The sequence below is a fragment of the Drosophila sechellia genome, chromosome 3R, assembly GCF_004382195.2.
Source record: "Drosophila sechellia strain sech25 chromosome 3R, ASM438219v1, whole genome shotgun sequence".
Lineage (NCBI taxonomy): Eukaryota > Metazoa > Arthropoda > Insecta > Diptera > Drosophilidae > Drosophila > Drosophila sechellia.
This window is the reverse complement of record NC_045952.1, coordinates 21,869,811-21,892,252: the sequence shown is the minus strand read 5'-3', so window position 1 is coordinate 21,892,252 and position 22,442 is coordinate 21,869,811. Positions and strand designations below refer to the sequence as shown.

The 22,442-nt window shown below is 40.7% G+C and overlaps 1 protein-coding gene across 2 annotated transcripts in view; it reads left to right on the top strand.

Moving 5' to 3' along the window:
- Positions 1-22,442, top strand: part of LOC6607563 (ETS-like protein pointed) — a 55,416-nt gene that overhangs the window by 20,518 nt on the left and 12,456 nt on the right. Inside the window, exons 1-4 of one of the 2 annotated variants that reach the window (XM_002032296.2) lie at positions 10,878-11,502; positions 11,607-11,723; positions 12,084-12,287; positions 12,955-13,179. In XM_002032296.2, the coding sequence (XP_002032332.2) occupies positions 11,325-11,502; positions 11,607-11,723; positions 12,084-12,287; positions 12,955-13,179 (724 nt within the window). In that variant the 5' untranslated portion in view covers positions 10,878-11,324. Of the gene's footprint in view, positions 1-10,877; positions 11,503-11,606; positions 11,724-12,083; positions 12,288-12,954; positions 13,180-22,442 lie in introns of those variants that run through there. The other variant, XM_032720741.1, reaches the window with a different exon arrangement.

The following is a 22,442-nucleotide window of genomic DNA, read 5'->3' as shown; positions in this document are numbered from 1 at the left end:
CATGTGTATTTCCGATTGTGAACCGTTTTATTTTTTGCCCCTATAATTGGGTGAGTGACCCTATTAATAATGGTTGAAATAACCCCAAATGCCGCTTCCCATTGATATCTGCATATCTAATTTATGCGTTAACTACTGATTTGATTAAGAGGAACTTGTGAAAACATCAAACCGAACTTCCCATAGCAATTAAAAGCCAATTAAGACGATATCATCCCATCATAATCGAGGCAAACTTTTGCCAATACACGCAGAACGAACTAGTTTTGTTTCCATTTTCATTTTTCGTTTTCTCACTTACAAGTCGGTTTGGGTCTGCCAGTTTTCTACACATTCATTGATTAAAACAAATTGATAATTAATAACTTCGATGGGTGCAGACAGGTAAGAAGAAAAAACAACGAAACTAAAAACGAACGGAGACGGAGAAACTAGTTTGGCCCGGAAACATATCCTGTGTCCATTAACTGTTTTACGTGCTTGACAAACTTCCGCAGTTGGAAAAAAAAGAGTTTGCTTTAGTTTTTTCTCAACCCACTCGGCTTCCTTTGCTGCTGCTGCAGTTGCAGTTGCTGCTTCTGCTGCTGCTGCGGATGCTGCAAATAGGTTGGACCTGGGCCTGGCCTGTCCCGTCTGCCGTCGAACACCCCACTTGACCACTGGAGTTGCAGTTTTCTAAGCTGATTTGAATGTCAGATAGATGCATGGCCGTATTGCCGGCCAGCAACTTTCGCATTTCATTTGGCACGGTCTCGAGCTCCCCACCGCCACCACATCATTCACTTAGACTCGCATTGCACTGCTCAATATCTGGCCAGTTGATCGGCTACCCCAGCTCCATGGTCCATACTCCAAACTCCAAACACCCAGCTCCAAACTCCGTGTTGCAGCTAAAGTACGAATAGAAACGGCTAACAAACCCGAAAAGAAAAAGTTGCATGCGTTTTTGCAATGACTTTTTTTTTTAGCATGGCTTGTTTCCTTATCATTGGATACCCTAAACTATTTCTGGGCGACATGAACGACGATTTTATGAAGGAACCTATTATTAACATGTTAGAAATTATTTGTTTAAGTAGATACTAGTTTACAAGATGAAATGTGCGATGAGGGTTGAGATTGAGTATCAATGAAATGTAGATTCATATCTTATACATCTTTACTAAAAATATTGAAAGTATTACATCCTTAAAAATGCTACCAATGATAGTGAAATGCGTTGATAGGGTATTCCAACTTCGCAACTTTTCCGCCTGCATGGAAATTTGTTGCGTTTGTTTTAAGTTTTTTCTCACATTGACCGGATGAGCAGCTGCTGGGGATCAGGTGAGGATGAATATAATAACATAAACCCCAATATCAACAACGGCAGCGACGGCCGATCGATCGAATGAACGAACGAACCGAACGAACGACCAAACTGACGAAACCAGTTCCCATTGAGAAAACGGCGAATGGCCTAGGGGGCCAAAGGAGGTGGTGGCTGGTGGAGATCAGGGGGCTCCACCGGCCACTACATGAATTAATCACTTCGTTTGTAGTGGACCGATGGGGAGATCCAATCCAAACCAAAGCAAACCAAACCGATCCCAGCGAGCGGAGCAGTGGCGGGTGGCTGGTCTTGTGGACTTCACGGACTGGCATTAACCCAGCATCTGCGGATGTCGATGTGGATGTGTATGTGGATGTGCGAGTTTTCCAGATCAGCGGATCTCCCTCTGTGTGAATGGAACCGTGAGTGTGTGTGCGAGCGTGCCAAGATTTTATGAATGAAATGATCGACAGCTGAATTGCAAAATCGTTAAACAACGAAAAGCTCTCGACGCTATAGATATTTGTTGCTTCTCTGGGTGTCCATTTATCCAACAGGTCGTCCATCGCATCGCATCGCATCGCAACCGATCATCACGATCGCAATGATCATAATCATCAGCATCATCTGTGGTCGACGTCAACGTAGCGCCGATGGAAATCTAATTTCTCTTAATTATATTGCCAGCGATCTTACAGACTTAATGAGTGTTGATTAAAATTTCGCTGTTGCTATTGTTGTTGTTTCCCCATGATCTGGCCCGAGATTTATGGCCATGCATATAAAGATTTATATATACCATGTATAGCCGTGGATGGCCATAGATTTATTTGTGATTTCCTTCGCTGTCAATTGATAGTTTTTGCCGTTGTTTAGATTTAGCAAAGATTTTATGGGAGTTCGTTACGGAAAGACCTGGTCCGTTGGCCAGTCAATTAATCAATCAATCCGTTCAGTATTACACCTTTTTGATGGCCAAATAACTGGGAGGGGGATTATTAATTGCAGAGTTGTTGATAAGTAAAGCTAACTTGTGATTTTTATGTATTTTTAAGCATAGAAATGATTCAAAATCTCTTACAATGGTACTGCATATGAACTGGCATCATTGAAAGTGGAAAAAATTGGCATCACTGCAAGCGCTTTGCAATAATTGGCATGATTGAAAAGATGAAAGCAAAATGTAAACATATATGGTTAACCTTAAATTTAGTTTCTACGTCATACATGCCACAAATATGCCATATAACCTATACTTAATGATCGGCTCAGATCTGCAATCACTTGCCTAAACATTTCCTTTCATAAAACACTCATAACATATCTTTCCGAAGCGTTTTAGATTCCTATATATAGAACGCCGATCGCTAGTATGTCGATTGCACTTCAAACAGTTGCCAAAGTGTCTGTTTGATATCAGACATTCGGTGATGCCTTCCGTTGCAGGCGGCATGTTGCACGTTCTCCCCGATCCTCAGCTTATTTCACACCTTGTGGGCATTATCCCGACCCCGTAACACCACCCACCAATAACACCACCGAGTGCAATGGCAACAAACACGGCAGTCGAGCTCTTTGATCTTTGATCCTAAAAGAAACACAACCCCCACCAATGAAAATCCCCAACCCCCAAGACAACTCATAATTACTGGAAGAGCGGGCAGGAAGAACAATCGATAGCATATAGATAACCCACACAGATCATAAACTTTAGTTTTTGTGGGATATTTTTTCAAAAATTTCATTGGGGCTTTTTCCCTTTTTGTCGTTTGATGTTTTCCCCCAAAACGGAAAATAAACAATGTTTGCAAATGGAATTTATTGTGCCAAAAAAATAAGAACTGCGTTCATATAAATCGGTTTAGATATTATCGTATTGGATGTAGTAGTACATAGATTTTGGTACTGTGTTTGTTTGTTTGTAAACATTGACAAGTTCCGTTGAAGTTGCGATTGCAGTAGTTGGAAAATTTGGAAAATCGAAAATGCCGCGCTGTCTGTTTCGGTTTTTCTCAGCTTTTACCAGCTTTGCAGCTCGGTATATCTGCTGTTTGTATTCTTTAATGTCTAGGCGTTGTTTTTCTTGTTGAAACAAAATACCCATAAAAATTTGAAAAACACCACTTTTTCCTTCTTCTTCTTTTTTTGTTGCCTTGAATTTGGTTTCCTTGGAGCATATTAAAAATGAATTTATTTGCTTTTAGCCAGAATATCGCAGCGGTGAGGCGAAGCAACCAACCAATTCGGGTATCTGGGACATACGATTGATCTCAGTTCCGATTGGCATTGTCTTGCCTCTCTTTCGCGCCCGCATAGTGCTTTCCCTGTCGCACTCCCTCGAATGTGAGAGGTTTCGTTTGATCATCAAGTTTATGGCTTGCAATTGTTATTGGGGATTTCCACCGATTGACTTTGGCCTGTCCATATAAATTTGTATTCTCCTGTTGATCGTTTGCTAAATAAACATTTTTACACGCTGCTAGTATGGATTGAAAAAAAAAACAACAGGCGGCGATAGCTGCCAAACGTTTCTCACTTTCGAGTCAAATAATCGCGGCGATAAAATTATGTCGGAAACATATATATTTTCTGATGGAAATTTTCATGTTCTTGGAAGTGCATTTCAAGCTGGAAATTTCGTAGAATATTGTGTAAAACATACATTTTTATCAGCAGATTTTTTGGTTAAATCAAGTTACAGTGGAAGAGTATGCAATGCACTTCTGGGTTTTTCGACTGCAGATAAACAAGTTGGCACAAAAACACGTTTAATAAAAAAATTAAAACAATTAAATAATACAAAAATTTACAAATGAATTTACTGCATCACGAAGGGAACTCTAGAATGCAATACTAATCTAACCCCTTCGAGATTCAAAAGATCTTTACTTACACTGATCTTGCCGATCAAAATCGCTTTCGCACACTTAAAGCTCGGTCAATTTGCTGGAATTGTTGTAAACTACGAAAGCTGATGTCTGTACCATTATGAATAAATGCAATTAGACAAAGTGTCCGTCCATGTCCGCCCACCATCAATTTAGAGAACAATTAAACCAGAGATCTCGAAAAGAAGGCTGGTGAATTGGTTTTTGTGTGTGTTGTGAGATTTCCATGGGCTAATTGAATGGAATTAAAAATGAAAGAACCAAATTAAAGACAGCACTTGGCGACACAAATTGAGAGAGGGGAGCCAGCTGGAAATGTTTCCTAGAATCCCGGGCTTTATCGGCAATGAGTCAGGAATGTTTGCCAGCAATCTACTGTTAGTGATTATATATTATAAACATAACTATCGCGCAGGGTCAAGCTGTCTGAGGACTTTTGAGGGCCACTAGACAGCGGGTTGCCTTTGTAATCGGCCATTGAATTTCACTACCTGTTGCAGTGTGACTCAGTCCAGTTCGAAAAATCCAGACTGAGTCCCCTGCGAAAAATCAGCGCAGAAATTATTGAAGGGGGAGACAAGATCTCGGCGCGGCTTGAGAAATATATTTTTTTTTACCAAAAAACACAAAAAAAAGAAATATTAAATGGGGGGAAAAAGGAGAAAACGAACAGAAGGAGCGAATTTTAGACCGATTTTTCCCACGCCACAGACGCCAAGCGAGCAGAGTCCTTGATCGTCCGCAGATGGGGGGAGTGGCGGGGATCAAAAGCCGCCAAAGGACTCAACAAGTCGGACATGACCCCGGCCAAAAAGAGAGGGTATGCAGTCTTTTCGAGGATCATTAGCAGGTAAAAGCTGCAGGACACAGACATATTGTGTGTTAATCTTTCGGCAGTCCTCGCCTTCGCTTGTGCGTGTGTGTGCGAGTGAGTATCTGTGTAATTTGAGTCTTTTTAACATCCCATTTAAGCGCAAAGCATTAATATATATGTTTGCATATGGAGTTGTATTGGAATCTGTCAAAATAACACAGCGAACAATTCAAGTTCAAGTGCGTGGGAATTTTATTTTCTGCGAATTTCGCTTTCTGTGAGAATGGGACACAAAAGAAGTTCATAAGGGGTTTAAATGTGGTACAGCAATTAGAAATGTTCAAGGAATTTTAATTAAATTAAACGTTTTAAGCTGTTAAATCGTATTGGAAACACTTTCCTTTCGATCGTTATTAATGCTTTCATTCATTTTGAGTGCAATGTATGATCTTTTGATTGATATTATTGCTTTTTATAAACTCCAGCTAAACCAATTGAGAACCCTTCAGTTTCATATCCTTCTCAAAATTTCACTCTCTTGATTTTGGGATGTTCTACGCCATATTTGCACCCTTAATCCCCTTCAAATGCCATAAATATAATCCGCTTTATACGCACTTCGTGCGTAAATCATCCTCTCGTGAAGTTGGCTAAATAAATATTCCCATAATTATGGAACACACCTGAGGTGCAACACTTTTCATGTCCATTGATTGTCGAATGGGGGCTACTACCTACCTTTCAAATTGGGCAATTAATTTGCGTTTCCCTGCCCTTCGTCGACGGAACAAGGGAAAAGGTGAAAGGGATGGGGGGGAATCGGTCAAATTGGGTTCGATCGCTTTGCACCCTGTAGACGTGACGCACTGCATCTCCACGAATCTCGAAGAATCTCAACTGCAGCATGCATCTCACTCGCACACACACACACACACACACTTACACTCACATGCCATTTAAGTGTTGAGTGTGTAATTTTATATTTCCGGTGTAGTAAGTTTCGTACGACAACTCCTCGGTTCTTTCTTTTTTTCCCCATTTTTTTTTATTTTTTCACCAGGGTCGCAGCTCCCTCTTCTTCTTGTTAGCCAGCGCACTTCTCTTTTACACTTGCTTCGCGCCCCCTCTCTTTCTACTTTTGCTGTTTCAGCTGCAAAAGTGCAACAAGAAGAAGCCGATCGTCTCGCTGATTTTTTCCTATATGGCCTTTTATTTTTTGTTGTATTTTTTTTTTTCGAACGTCGTCGACAGCACACAATTCCTGCAATTATTTTTATATCGAAAACTCCCCGCACACACGCGATACACACACACACTCACTCCCCCTTTTCAAGACCCCAACTCCAACGCCTCCTGTCATGCATACGTATTTATTTATACTCGAATGTGTATTTTGTCGTAATTTGGCTGCACATTATTTGATTTATTTGCTTTCAATATAATTTTAAGTTGGCCTGTCCGTCCACCATTCTCTTTCCATTTTTTATCCAGAATTTTAAGTTTGTTTTCCGCGTTTTTTCCGATATTAAGGAAACTTAAGGTGCATTTACGGAATTCGAAGAAATGTTGAGATCTCGAGTATGTAGAGAACATATGTACCCTTTAAAAACTCTTAATCAAAAAGTGTTTTAAATATTAAAAAATATACTTTTAAAGATCAAGTAAATATACTTAGATACCTTATACATTTTGAATAATTTAACAATAAATAAATAGGCAAGCATTGATTTTAAATGTTAAAATATTTTTGTTAGGTCTTTACATTTTATATATTTTATGTTGCAGGGTATTTTCTGGTCTAAAATCCAACCAATGCATTTTGCGGCTATGCTTTTTTTTATGTTGACAACATTTTCCAAGAACTTGTCACATTTTGCCTCTGTTTGAATTTGTATTTATTTAATTCCTCTTATGACGCCCCTTTTATTGACTTAATTTACGATTTAAGCACTAAATGAGAAGCGTTCATCAAACCCGAACAAACAACAACATACATACAACTACATACATATATTAACATACAAAAGTCTGCCAATCGATGTTAAACTGTTGAAATTTCAATCAAATTAGTTGCCTTGTTTTGGCCCGAGGCGCGAATCGTTTATGGCCGACTGAATGTCAAAGGACCTTCAAAAGATGCCACTAATCGTAGAGAGGACAGAGGACTCCTTCGAAGACCTACATATACCACAAACGCTTTCATTATATATAGCTACAGTACAGCTATTGATTGCACTATATATTTTGCCATAATTACACCGCCATCACTGGCATCTGCCTGCCCATCTGGTCTCGATTGCATCTCGTATCTCTTTTCCCTGGCCCAGGCCATCATCGGGACCGCCAGGCTAGTGCAAGGCGGAATATTATACAATTTAATAGAAGAGCTTGGTACTGGGGCCCCGACTCCAGGGATCCAAAGTTGAAGTCGAAGTTGGTAATGAAATATCTAACGACCGGAAGTCAATGGCAAATACTTAATAATGTTGTTCGCTGCCTTTGTGGTTGCCTGTTGTCAGTTGTTGGCTGGGTTTCGATGTCTGCCTTTTGGCTTTTATTACACTTGGGAAAACTGAATATTTAAAATACTTAATGTTTGCAACAATAGAAATATATATAATTAAATATTAATTAACACATACAGACAGTTCTTTTAAAGACTCCTGCTTTTGATACAAGTTCTAAGTTCACAACTAAACTCGCACTTATTTCTTGTCAGTTTTTGCGGTGCAATTTCCCTCGGATGAAAATTGCGTGCAGCTTGTTGCGCCATCAGGTGAACTGCGGCAAGGTGGGAACGTGAACGCTAAGTGTGCGCTTCAATTGCCTGTGATTCGATTCGACAATCAGACACTCCATTAAATTTGAAATTTCTCCGGTTATCGCTCGATAACGATCTGATCACAACAGGAAACGGAAATAGAACTTCATTGTCCACGGTTACGCGCAGAAATACGCCGATCGCTTTCCGACTTTTTTTATGAATGAACGAACACTCAACGATGCTCATGTTATCGGAAGGCAGGTCTTCAGCTGATAAGATGTAGGGCGGTTCAAAAATAACCTGCACTAATAAATTTCAGCTAGTACTTCGTTCGAGTCTCATTTCTGCGAATTGCGATAAGATTTCTCCAGACTCGTGTGCTAATTGCGCAATTACTTTAAGATTGGCACTAGTCCACCCACGAAACACAAATAAGATTAAATAGGACCGAAGCGAGTGCCTGGTACGAAAGGGCTTTGCCTAGAGATTGCCATTTCGAAGCCATAAAGTCTAGCATTGAAAAGATCGTTACATCCAATGCAATCGCCTCCCATTCGTGTGCCTACGTGACTTCAATATCGCAGTTGAGCCTGACTAACGGCTGCAGATGTAAAAAAACAATCGCTTCAAAGTTGACCGGCATAACTCTCGATTTTCTTAGTTTCCTAGTTGGTAAAGTTGAAAACAAGTGGTTAGTAATGTTACAAATAGTTGCATAGTTGCATTTGCCAGAAAGCAAGTCAAGCTTGGCACTTGCCTCATGGATAATCCCTTTCTCTACTGCACAGATGCATAATTATCAGCTTAATCAAGTGCCACCCAGTGCAAATATAAATATTAAATAAATTAAATGAAATTAATCATAACTGAAGTAATCCAGAAGGAGACTCAGTAAGAACTAAGCCACCGTGACGTGGATGTGGATGTGGATGTGGATGGCTCCATCTTGTGATCTAAGAAGACAGCAGACAGACGGGCGGTGCTTGGTGCTTGCTGGCCGGTGGTCTGTCGGCGTGATTGACCCATTTCCAAGTGGAGCTGCAAAATGTGAGGCAACTAGGAGCGAACAATGAACACCTCGTATGATTACCAACCGCAGCGCATCGGCTGGAGTGGCGTGGCTCCAATTGAATGATCCCTGGCCATGTGTGTGGCCCACACAGGTCCACAAAGGTGCTCCCAGTTGGATGGTTGGATCCCCCTTTTCGACTTTAGACGGATCGCATAATGAATTTCGAACACGCACAGACGTTTTGTAATTTCGAGTTGTAAGTGCTGGGCTTTGAAGTGCCTCGCGTCTACTTCGTCTTCAAGCGACTACAAGTCATAATAATTGTTATAATACATATGTATGCAATGCCAAATATGTACGGGGCCCATAGTCATGGCTATGAGAAGTAATTTCTTTAACACGCAGCCCACCTTAAGACTAAAACATACACTGAGAGAAGTTCATTTGATATGATAAGAAAAGCTACGAAAATAGGAAGGAAAGTTAAATTAAAGATACTTAGTCTGATCGTAATAGTAATGCATAAATATCATTTTATTAAAAACTTCAAGATCCTGACTTATGAAATAGCTTAGTTTGAAATACCTATCAATCTGTCGAGTTGCTTAGTTATTTTTTCCGGTGCCTTGCAGGTAAACGTCGTGGCGAAGATAAAGCCAAAGGGTTTCCCCTGCATTTGTCGCCAATTATGCGGTTTTGTGATAATGACCAAATGATCTCCCTTGCGTCTCCGTCGCCGTCACACGTAATTTCAATTCATTCATAGACGTAAAGCCGGCGGAGTCAATGTTTCGCGTCTCGTTTTGTTTCGTATCTCATTCATAAATTTACCTGGTCGCGTAGTCATCACAATAATAGCTTTATCTTATCCTCCTCTCCTTTGCCCTGGCCACTTTCTTCTCTCTTTTCCTCGCTGGCCGTTCTGCATCTAGCCATCTCGCTTGCCCCCTTTATCAATACATCGAACGGAAGCAGCGGAAGCGGCCGCTGTCGACGTCGACGTCTTGATCGATTGTTGTTGTTGCTTCTATCGCCTGGAGGTATTGTATCTTCGAAATACGAAGCGTTCCCTTACTACAAAAATATCGGTGTCTTCTTCTTTTAAGTTGTTGTTTTCGTTGTCTGGAGTTTCTTTTGAGAAGAATGCGCGTGTGAGGCAACACAAGAAATTCATTCATAAATTGCCTGTGTGCCTGGGCATTTTTTTCGAGTCATTGCAGGGGGGAGGGGGTAACATGAGTAGATTTTGCCATATGTGCTGCACAATCTGGTTAAAAAATTAAAAAAGAAAATTTACAAATTATGATCAAATTGGGAGATAGGAAGTGCACCAGAAATTCAAAGAGCACGCCACTAAATGTAATGGGATCAATAGAAAAACAATGTTTTTTAAAAATTACTTGTTTCAGGATGTAAGTACTTAAGGGGATTTGTTAGTAAGATAATTCCATAGTATTATTTGCACCAGGCTAATTTGAGTCCCAGTTTTTTTAAAGCTTGCAATTACTTAACTATCAAATATGCATAATTATTTGTAATGCTTATCTTTTAAAACACTTCTATTTTGTGCACCTGTTACACCCTGTATAATCGCACATTTGGTCACCTGTTGCTAATGTTCCCAAAAAAAACAAAAAAACAAGAGCTGGCTGTTTTATTTGTGTTTGTTCTCTTTCTTGCAGTTTTTTGCTTTAATTTTTTTCGTGTGGCTGTTTGTCTTGTTTTATTTTTTGCTTTTTCCTTGCCTTTTGCCTTCTACTCTCGGCTAAACAAACAACCTGGCGTTGTTGTTTTACTAGCTGTAGTTGTTGTTGCTCTGATGATGGCCGTTTCCGTTCCAAGCACACACGCACACACACACACACAGGCGCAGCCGAGAGAGCGCACGCACACACACGCACTCGCATCGTTTTATGAATGAATTCCAGTTCGTTCCGCAAGAGGGTTTCGAGATTTACGAGTTCCGTTCCCACTTGTTGCGCTCTCTGGCGCTCTCTCTCTTCGCTTCGCTCGCTTTGCTTAGGATATGCAGCTATAGCTACGGATACGATCGTTTCGTTTCAGTTTGGTTTCACAAATCCAGCTATCCGATAGATACACAGAACGAACGACGAGCGAATTACAAAATATATTTTTCCGTTTCGTGTGCTGTTTTTATCGAACGCATTAAAAATAAGAACAAATTTGAATAAATCTCGAGAAAGGAGTTCGCGTGTGTGTGCCTGAGTACATCTGTGTGTTCTGTAAACCCGTTTGCTAATGCTGACAATCTGTTAATGGCTAAATGGTGCTGTGATATATGCAATTAACGTTCAATTACCACAATTAAGGCGCGACAATTGCACGCCCAAGATACATTTGTATCTGACGGATTCGAGCGCTGTGAAAGGGTCGCGACTTTCACTGACATTTCGGGTCAAGATTGTGCCGCACCAATCAATTAAGATCAATTGCACGATCGTCGTCCCCCTTTTTAACCCCTGACACCCAGTGCGTAAACAAATACAGTCGGCAAGATCTCAATTGGCCTGACTATGACCAATGAGTGGATCGATTGGACTGACAGTCGGATGCTGCCGCCGCTGCGGTCGGCAAACTATAACTACCACCCTCAGACCTTCTTGCCCAATAATTATCAGTGCTTTACTGGAAAATTCCACCTGAAGGGACAAAAGTTGCAGCAACTAACCACCAATCATAGCAAGCTCAAAGGTTCGACAATACTTACAGTTCGCATTTTCGTAGTTTCTTTTTGAAGCAATTTTTATGTTGTATTACAATGTATCTAATGTTTTGATTATTTTCGTGTTTTACAGAAGTTCCCAACGCCTTGCCACCCCTCACGCCGGGCACCAATCGCAAGGTCAACGAGGTACTGAAGGCTTCCTTCTCCTCCTGGGAAAAGGAGGTCCAAAAATGCAACATAACCAAAGGTAAGAGAATGTGTAGAAAGTGATAGGACTATGACATCACATATGCGCTAAAAGCCTAAAGAATCTTTGCATCTTTGTTACAAATGAGTTATCCCTGCTGACCGCTGAATATTCTAACTTCAAGAACATAATCTTAATTTTCCTAACTAACCGTGAACTATCAATTGGAGTTCCGGCCCGAGTACCAATGAATATTAATAGTTTCCCACAGCAATAACAAAGTGCGCTCCCACGCCTAATTAAGTCGCCACCGAGCTAGAGGCATTAGAAAACGATTAATTTCCATCGCTATTTATATTTATATTTATATTCCTATTTAGAAGTCCCCTCAATGCTTTCCTTCTATTATTTCCCATGCAGATCCGCGTGAATGGACGGAGGAGCATGTCATCTACTGGCTCAACTGGGCCAAAAATGAGTTCTCATTGGTCTCCATGAACCTGGACCCCTTCTACAAGATGAAGGGCCGCGCCATGGTGGATTTGGGCAAGGAGAAGTTCCTGGCCATCACGCCGCCCTTCACCGGCGACATACTGTGGGAGCACTTGGACATCCTGCAAAAAGGTGAGTACGTGAGCCGCATGCCAGCGCGCCGACGGCACTGTAAGCCATAAACATGGACACGACTGGCGCCAGTAACGAAATTTACCTGCCCCAAAGAGAACCAAGGCAAACCCAAAACGGAAGCCTGTCTAACAAAGTCAAGGAGTCCGTCATGATGGTTGGGTGGTTGGTGGCTCTATTGGCGCGGAATAGAATGGGTGGCGGTGTGAACCGGTTCTCTGACCTGTTGAGCAGTCCCATACCCTTTATGTTCAACTTTTTTTTTCCACTCCTGAAGCTTCCTGTCCAGGGTGAAATCTGATTTGAAGTAGAGGTCGCAGTTAGCACAAACACTTGAAATAAAATGTTTTTTTATTGAACTCAAATAGAAAAAAGAAAACTTTTCTTGGTTTTGCACCAAGATAAGCAGATTTATAAAAGAGATTGTATAAATGCAGTCCAATATATTTGTATCTGTTTATTTATACACTATATAGTTTGCAGTTGAAACTCTAGTTTACGGCAATACCTGTAAAAAATAAACTCATTGGGACAGTTTCATTTTTATAATTTATTGAGTTTGGCTAGCTCTTAGTTTGGGTAAAACTCTATTAGTATTTTTATGCAACTAATTCAATTTGTTGCCCACCTTTTCACCGAACCCCTTTCGGCATTTCAACATTTTCAGATTGCGAGAAACCAAATGAGGACATTGTGCACGGCAATTCCTTTGAGTCGGCCACCACGGCCTCGGTCTGTGGATCGGACCACCAGGTGGCCAATTACCCCACCGAGCCGCCCGCCAACAGCAACAACAGCAGCATAAACAGCCGCCTGTCCATGGATTATGTGACGTCGGCGGGGAATAGTGATAATAAAAACTTCCATCGCGCCACGCCCCACTCCCACAACGGTAAGTGAACCAATCTGAAAGATAGTAATTTAGGCTCATTCATAAATACATACATTAAATTGAATCGAAAGTGAATGTCCTTCAGTGATGAATGGGTGAAAGGTTTTCGGACGGAAAAAGGTATGAGTTGTATATAACTTCCGTTTCCGATTTTTTAGTAGTACATCCTGAAAATGTGGTTTTATCAATCAATACGTGTTATTTTCTTTTATAATCAGATCAAATGCGTAAAAATTCAGAACTTGAAGGAGACTTCAGCCATTCTGAAGAGCTGCCTTATCAATCCATTCACAATGTCGTCTATGCAGTTAATTACCCCATTGAGGAATCAATTAAAGTTATTAACATTCCGTAATACCAACAAAGGTTCCCCAGTGCTAAACATCTTATCATAAGCTAAGCAAATGATACTTATTTCATTGAAATTTCTTAGAATTGCAAAACCATAAACTTTACAGATGCATGACCTATAAAGATATGATGAGGGGCTTGGTTTTGCAAACTTAAAATAGCCAACAATTGATAAGAAAATTGTTTTTCTGGCGCCGTAAGCTAGGAAAACTATTCGCAGCAGATTTCATTAACTTTTGCCTTGGCTAAAGACTCAATGAATGGCCCAAATCATTCAGCATTCCTCAATGTAATCCCCCGTAAAATTAAACACAATCGATATTGATATTGAAATTACAACGATCAATGGGAGATGGATATTGGAGCTCATTAAGCTATCACTTTTATTTATTGCACATCCTCCGCACCGATTTGGCCAAATGATGAACAGTTGTTTGGCATGTGTTTAGTGCATCCGGCCAAAGAGTCTAAATCACGAGCAGATCCATAACTAAATTCAAATTGAGAGCCAATTTAAACAATTCATTTGCACAGATACAATGTTTTTATTATATCGTTATATCGCTTCCTTTGCGATGATATCTGTGTAGTGGCGAATGCAGCCCATGTCTTGAGTTTATCTGAGTTATATTTCTGTGATTTTAATTTATTTATGTGAAATTGAAACGGAAATTAAATTTTAAAACAAATAGCGGGCTGTCGGACGGTGTGAGCTTGGCGCCAGCGTAGGCAGCATATCTAAATATCTATTTAAATTGTTTACATATTCGGTGGCACGAGGGGGACTTGGCGCAGAGGAGGGGCGGAGTCGACGCCAGGGCACAGCTTGAGATTGAGATACATTTATTTAATGCGTCGCCGCACAAATTGGAACACAGCAGCAACATCATCACCATCAGCATCGTCATCAGGCTGCATTGTGCCCGTTTTTGGTTTCTCCAACGGAGTTGCAGTGTCAAGATGATGTAGTATGCGATACAAATTTCCTCTTATTATTAATCAACTGACCCCCAGCATGGACATAATGTCGACTGCACTTTGTCGATGCTCCAGCCAAGACAGGCCCACTCCTGCCATTATAATAAATTAATTGAATTTATGGTCTTTGACACATTATGACCATAAATGTTAAAACATTTACAAATTTACATATCCACAGTCGCAGACGTGTGCGCGGCTAATGAAACAATCAATTCATTGGCTAAGTCAAACAAAACAAAAAAAAAAGAGTGGCTGCTTATTTTTTGGGACTTTTAAATACTCTTTCTTTTGGTTGCCTTAAGGAGTATTATAGTACTTAATAATAAATGTATAATCAGGTTGAAATATTTTATGCTTTATCTTTATATTCTCAAGGATTTAACCGCTCAATTTCTAGTAAAATCACTAAGATTTCCCATAGTTCTTAACTCAACTTAAAAGTCATCATCAATGTCATAGTGTGATTGGACACACATGTAAGTCCATCACGATCGTTTCAGTGGCTAAGTTCTGGTCATCAAATTGATTCGATCATTTGCGTGGTTGTTGTGGAATCAGCCCCTGTTGTCAGCATTGTTATTATTTCAATCTTGCGGATAAGCCACCGTCGTCTGGGTACCGGACCCCATCCACCAAACTCGGATAGTCATTGTCCCTGCTTGGCCCGCATCTACGGAAATTATGCGACTCGGATCGGATCGGATCGGATGGTTTGTGTGTGTGGCGTCCAGTGGTTTGTAGGCTGGTTTTCTTAATTCGTTTCGATTGTCTTTTTGTCAGTCATTAATTTGCTGCATTTGCATATTATTGATGTTTTTTGCCCTCCCCGATCATTTGCATACAAGTAGTGTGGCTTACTCGCTCTCTCTTGCGACGAGGGCTGTGTGAAAAATTGATTGACCCCAGCTGGCGAGGATTACTAAAAGAGATTCCGAGAAGGGTCTTCAAGTATCTGGGATCCTAAGTGCGTGACTTGTTGACACTTTTAACCTGGCTCCTGGCACTTAACTCCTAGGCTCCCAGTGATAGGTAATTATGCAGATGAGTGGTCTGCGTTTATGGCATCCAGGTGTGCCTGCTTGGCTTAAAAACAAACAAACAAACGAACAGATATCCCAAAGCCTTCACAACTGGGCCTTAAAAGTCAGTAATTAAAACTAAAAACAAATTATGATTAATTACACACATTAAGAATCGAGTTCATGCCTTTGGCAAACGAGTTTCCAAATCTTCAAATAATAAAAACAGTGTCATGAACACGCTTCACTTTTGCTATGGCCAACGAACTGAGTCTTTTCTCATTTTTACTGTGTATTCTTCATTTAATTTGACCCTCCCACTGGTGCAACACCTACAAGCGAAATCAACGAAGCGCAAAAAGGCTGAAAATGTTTCAAAGTTTCATCATCATCATCGTCATCGCTTGAAGATTCAGGAGGGGAGTTGAATGTGGTAGTTGAATGATTTACGGTGTTGCACTTTAACACAGCCGGAATTTATTCATACATAAGTCGGGTTGGCATTCTAAATATTCATCCATTCATATGGAAAGTGTGTTTCGTTTTACTTTAATGAATAATGATGCCCCCCTCCCAATTATTTTCATACACATTCGATCAATTTGCAGTATCTAACGCTTAGTCAGCGGGTTAAAAATCTTTGCACACATCGCAGATACAATAGTGCACAGATACAAATGTGAGCTGGCTGCCTGGCTGGCGGATTGTTCGCCGGACTATAGACCCCATCATGACCAGGGTCTTTCGATGTTTTGGTTGAGAGCGTATCTAGGCTAGTGTATCTTAGATATTTGCACGCAAAATTGCCGCTGCCTTTTTTGGTTGTTTTTTGTAGCGTCTCCTTTATTCATTGTTCTGCGCCTCCTCCTCTAAAACAACGATCGTATGAATCTGTTCAAATTTGATTTATTTTTTGTTTTACAAACGTATGATGTCATTAGGCGGTTTGTGTGTGGAACAAACCCTTAATGAAACCCAAGTCGAAGTGGAGAGAAATCAAGTTTATTTACCTCTGGGAGCTCTGCGGTGAAAATCCATTTTCAGTCGGCATTCCGAGTCTCCCGTCCATTGTTCCACTAAATTTAGATTTGCGAAAATCACCGAGCTATATGGCTATATGTCTGTTCCTATTCTATGATTTGCCATTCATGAAGTTTTAGTATTCGTATTTGCTTTTATTCCGCTGTTGCTTTTTTTTTTTTTGTTTTCTCTGTGTTTTTATTTCTACATAATAAAATGCCTGATGCGTGAAATGTTTGTCCAAGCTTGAAGAGTTGCCATTGTTGCCTCTTGCCGGCTGTTGATTCATCATCGTCATCGTCATCATCATCATCATCATCATGATCATCGTCGCAATATAGCTCCATATAACCTCAGCCCAGGCAGCCGACCGATCAACCGACCATAGAACTGTTTCTGTTTTGAACCTCTTTGGATACCCCGATCTCCGCCAGACCGAACGTTGTCGGTTGCTTCACAGAATGACACATTTAATGCACATTTGACTTGTAGATCCATCCGAGTGAACAAAGCACCTCCATGCGTCCACCGATCAGCAAGTCACATGTCTCTGGAGTTCTCGCATGTGACAGTTCGTAAATTCTACAATCTCACTAGCCGCCCTCCTTCAGGTTTAGTTACAGTTTGTTGGTTTTGAAAATGACAATGGAATGACAATCTTTCAGTTCTCGCCAAGACAGACATGTGGCAGACAGTCATCGTGGTGAGTGGTGTTTTCACTTTCAGTTGGCAGTGGCTTTGATTGCAAATTAATTGGAAATTATTAATAGGGAATTTCCATATCAAATAATAAAGATAGTAAGAATATCCTTCTACGCCAACTTTCTTTTCACTTCTTTTATATATTTTCATATTAAAAAATAGTAGAGTCATGATTAATTTGTTCATACGAAAATGTAGCAATTTTTAACCAGTAATTTCTTGCCTAAAAATTAAAAAAAAAAGATAAGCAAACAAAAATAAGCAGTTTTCGATGTTTCTTGGAATTTAGAACACTGATATAATTATACAGTAGCCTAAACCATCCAAAAAAAAGACGAATATATAAGGCCAAAGAATTATCGGGAATCCAGTTCATATATGAAATTAAAAACCAAACGAGAAGAAGGCAGCGATTCGAAGCCAATTACCATACAATGTGAGGCCAAATGGGAAATATGATCGCCTTTCGGCTTGATTTTTCTACTTCAACTTCATTTGCGGCTCCCTCGTATTAATTACGCTAAATTCAGCCATTAACGCAAGATAGTTTTCACCTCCCACAAATTGTTGGGGCCAACGGAGCAGAACAAAGAAATTAGAACTATAGTTTTATGCTCTTCGTTTTTCGGGTGGTAAGGAAATCTGTTTCGATACGCAACATAAAATCTAAAGAGTCATAACATGGGGAATTATGTTGATTGCAAATTTGTTAAGGTCATAAAGTGGAATTTCATTTTTAATTTCAACGCCATTGTTTTGCAAATGCACTGGCGAAGAAGAACCAGAAGAAAAAGAAGCATATTATTAAAGCATTTAGCGGAATTTAAGGCAACCCACTTCAGTCTGTAGACCGCTTTCAGTGCTAGCAAATTAATCATTCGCCCCGTTGGCAGATGGCGCGGGAGGGGGCGTGCCCGGGGGGAGGGGGCGCAGCGCCCTCAGGGCCAGAAATCACATTGTCACTAATTAACATAGTCGACGCCGTTGGGAGTTTTTGGGCTACGACTACGCGCCTGCGCGCTTCGCTGCTCAGAGCAACTGCTACTGAAGCCCGGCTTTATGGCGAAGTTATAATACAGTGTTGTATGCTGATGGTTAAACTGAACGGTGGTGCTGGTGGTGATGATGATCTAGGAACCGCTTTTTTGGGGACGGGTGGGTTCCGTGGGTGCCAGAGCGCAGAGAGCTGTGAAAAGTCAAGTCAACGTTTTCAGTTTTCTGCTATTTCGCACTCGTTTTTATACGCAGTTTTGCGCATTTAGCGGAGTTTATAATGCTAACTATATTGATAACATATATATATGAAATTAACTACGAATTAGTATTAAATTACAACAAACTAATGCTAGCTTTTGAATATAAGTACATATTTCAATGGATATCTAAGTATCCAAAGTATCTTTAAGGTCGATTCCCCCTTGCAAAACTGCCTAGTATCTGCATTCTATAGCTTCGTTTCTACTTCTGTGTGCGTTGACTGCATTCTGCGGTTGGTCCGCTGAGTAGTGGCTTGCATAACACCACACACCAGTGCACCACATCAGTCGGTGGATGCGTGCAGCGGGTGGTGAGGCCAATGTACACATGCATCTATCTTGCGCGGATTTCGTTTAATTTATTACCATATTCAGCTGAATCCGACGCGCAGCCAACCGACTGACATTGGTTCTAATGCGGCCTGCACTTAACCCCTTTTCTGCCCCCGCCCACCGCGCTGGCTCACCTGAAATTCAAATGGGATTCCAGGGCGGAGTGGATCCGCGGATTGGAACTGTTGCTGATGTTGCCGCTGATGTTGCTGCAGGCACATCAACAACAACACCATTGTTGCCGCCTGTCGACGGCGGCGTCTCCTCGAACTTTAATTTTTTACGTTTCAGTTCTGTTCTTTTCTGTTTTCTGTTTTTTTTTTTTTTGTTTTCGTATCTGACTCTGATGTATTTCCATTTTATTTCGTTACGTACGTAGATGTAAATTTACGCCATAGAAAAGCGTTACGGTCGAGTTCACTTAAAACAAAGAACGCTCAAAAGAACAACAACAAGCGAGGTGTATATGTAGAGGGAGAAAAAATTAAACATTAAATTTGTATAATGCAAAAGCCGCTAATAGTATGGGGGAGTGAGTGAGAGAGAGAGAAGGGGTCGATTTGGAGGCCCGAAAAGGCAACGAACGAAACGTATAAATGAAAGAGACGAATCGCATTTGATTTCAGATGCAAATGCAGGCCATATAGAATGATATATGCATCTGTGCGCTTTGGGGTGGGTGGGTGCACTACCTTGAACTATAAAGCTTGGGCTGACTTATGGTCTTAAACCGAGTGAGAATGCGTATATATCGGTGTTAGTCAATCTGTGGACCCATAAATGTTTAACAAGTTTGCAATTTGTAAAGTGAGACATTAAAGTAACCACTAATTATTGGGTTTATCGATACAGAAATTAAAATATGTATCCTAAAGGTGAAAAAATAGTAAAATTGATTTCCAAGCGCCTAATGATTTATTTTTTATCAAACCACTAATTTGACTATATTCACTTTGGGTATGGCTTGCCAATTAGACCACAAATCCCAACAAAAAGCCATAATTAAAAGGTAATAATACATTTAAGAATTCTTAAACTTAGGCCAGAGGTTAGCGGGTATGGGCAATTAATTTGCAATCAACTTTCAAAACTCTGTTTGCAAAGCGGCGACGAGGCAAAGCACTTTATGCATCATTAAGAATTAGGCAAACAAAAAGGCGAACGACAAAATGGAGAAACAGCCACATAGATACAAAAGTATCTTTGTATCTAGAGGCTGTGCCAACAGCCAGCCGGCTTGCCCAACGAGCAAACGCCAATTCATAATTATTAACTCGCCGCTGCAAACGGCAAACAAACGAATCAAATAAATAAAGTCAAATCAAATCTCGCAGCTTGTTGTTCGACTATCGGACAGCTGGTGGGAAAGGGGTAAGGGGCCAGCCATGTAAAGAACCGAACTGAACCAACATCCGTTGGATGAATGGAGCGGAGTTGAGTTGGGTTTACATACGTACAAGTGTAGGAAATCCGAAAAGCCAGGCCAAGCCGGTTGGCGATCGACTGAATGAATGGCCCAGCGAATGAATCAATGAATGAGTGGCGAATGAATGAACTGTAACTTGTTTTTGGATTTGCAGACAATCTGCCAAGACTTGAAGACTCCAAGCCACCAAGACTCCGGGCCGCCAAGAGACCCCATCTGTAATTTGGTTTACCTCTCATTTTTTATTATTATTATTTATTTCGTTCGCCTTTTGAAAAGAGTTCACATGAGCGACAAAATGTTGACCGGATGTGAGGCTGCGTTTTTTCCTATCTGCCCGCCTTGTCGCTCCTTCGTCTGTCTCGCTCGCGCTTAATTATATTATTAAAGCAAATTTCAGCGCTGAAATTAATAACTCTGATGAAATTATGTCTCAGTCTGTGGATGCTCTTTTTTTCCACTGTCTATAGCTATTTTATGGCTTGTGCCTTTTCAGAGTTTTGAGGACATTTTGTTGCCGCAATTTCCGTTGCATTTGCTTGAAAATATCCGCCTGCCTAACCTTTGACCTCATCCTTTCAGCCATCTAGCCATCCATCGAATTCTTAGTCTCAGAGCGACCTCATCGCGATTAATCGGCTGTCAGCGCCTTGGCAATTTCCTTGCATATTTCCGTTTTGAGGAGTTTTTCCATCAGCTTTTCTTCGCGTTTTCTCCGCAGCATTGCAGTTCGTGTTTATTTACATTGGCGCGCGGTGAACAGGAGGTCATTTTGCAATTTTCATTAACAATTTCGGTTTTTGATTTGGACTTTTGCGGCCGCGTGTGCGCTAATTGAATTGTGTTGAAAATTTGTTTTCTCTTTTCGAATCGTGAAGGGGGAATCACCCGCGATTGATGGGAAAATCAATGGGGGATAAAACTGCAAAAAAATCTACTCATTGTAAGTGAGAATGAGTCATGGCTTAATTCGATGAATATTTTACATTGAATTTAGTTTTTAAATGTGAATCCTTCTTACTTTTTTAAAACGAAATACTTTTCAACACTTATAAATCCCTAAAAACATTTTCCCAACCTGTTCACTTCCGGTAAACTATCTCTCCCCATTTGAAAAACCACAATGCGACACGAAATTATGATGCTAAAATCAACAAACAAATACTCGAAAACAAGATAAATCCCAGGCAGGGAAAATACTCGTAGTTGCCTTAAAACCACCCTCTTCTATGTGGAAAAGCATAGCTCTACTAACCCAAAACCTTGGGAACTGACAGGGGAAAACAACAAAAACATTTTGGTTGCAGCACTTGTCGCCGCGCAGACAAATAACAAAATTATATAGAAATGCAATTGGTAGATGGGAAATGCAACAAATCGGAAAGGGATGTGGCACAGAGAGAAACGTTTGTTAAATTCTATTAAAAAATATAAATTTTGTAGCCAACTGGAATTGAGCATTTAAAATATTTCACATTTTGAGTGTAGTGTTCTAAAATGATTAAAAATGAATATAATAAAATATTGTGTTCAGTGTAATACTGAAAACTCTATTTTACAGAGGGGTGAGCAAAATTCCGTCAGAGTGCAGCAGCAAGTGCAGTTTAATGCTGGGGACTCGGTTGATAGGGGGTGCAAGTGGTGCTGGTGGTGCTGGTGCTGCGATGCCTATCAGTGGATGCAACCACCGTGCACAGGACCTGTGTGTGAATGTGTCCTTTCGGGTTGGCGGCTCCTTGTGCTTGTTGTTCGGCTGGCTGGCTAGCTGGCTGGCTGGCCGTGTAGTTCGTGTGTTTTGCCCACATTTGTGGCAGTAATTTGTCCAACTCGAACACCTGAGTTTCCAAAGTCGGAACGTGGGAAAATTCTCATTTCCCCAGCCCCGTTTTCCTCCCTGTGGCCGCTGCTAATGCAATTTGGCCGGGCTCGAAGCGAACTCGTAAATTCTGTGCAAAACTTGAACATTTCTCAGTCTCCGTTAATGTTTCTCTTTCGGCTTTAACTATTTTCCGTATTTTCTGATCTTTATCAGTTTGAGACCTCCCTGCCCTGCTTAGTGGCTTAGTGGCTCCATCTCGCCATCTCTCTCTTTCTCTCCCTCTCCCTGTCTCTGTCTTGGGCTTTTATTCATTTTCATTTAATTTTCACATCGTTATAGCCATTGTTGTTGTGTCA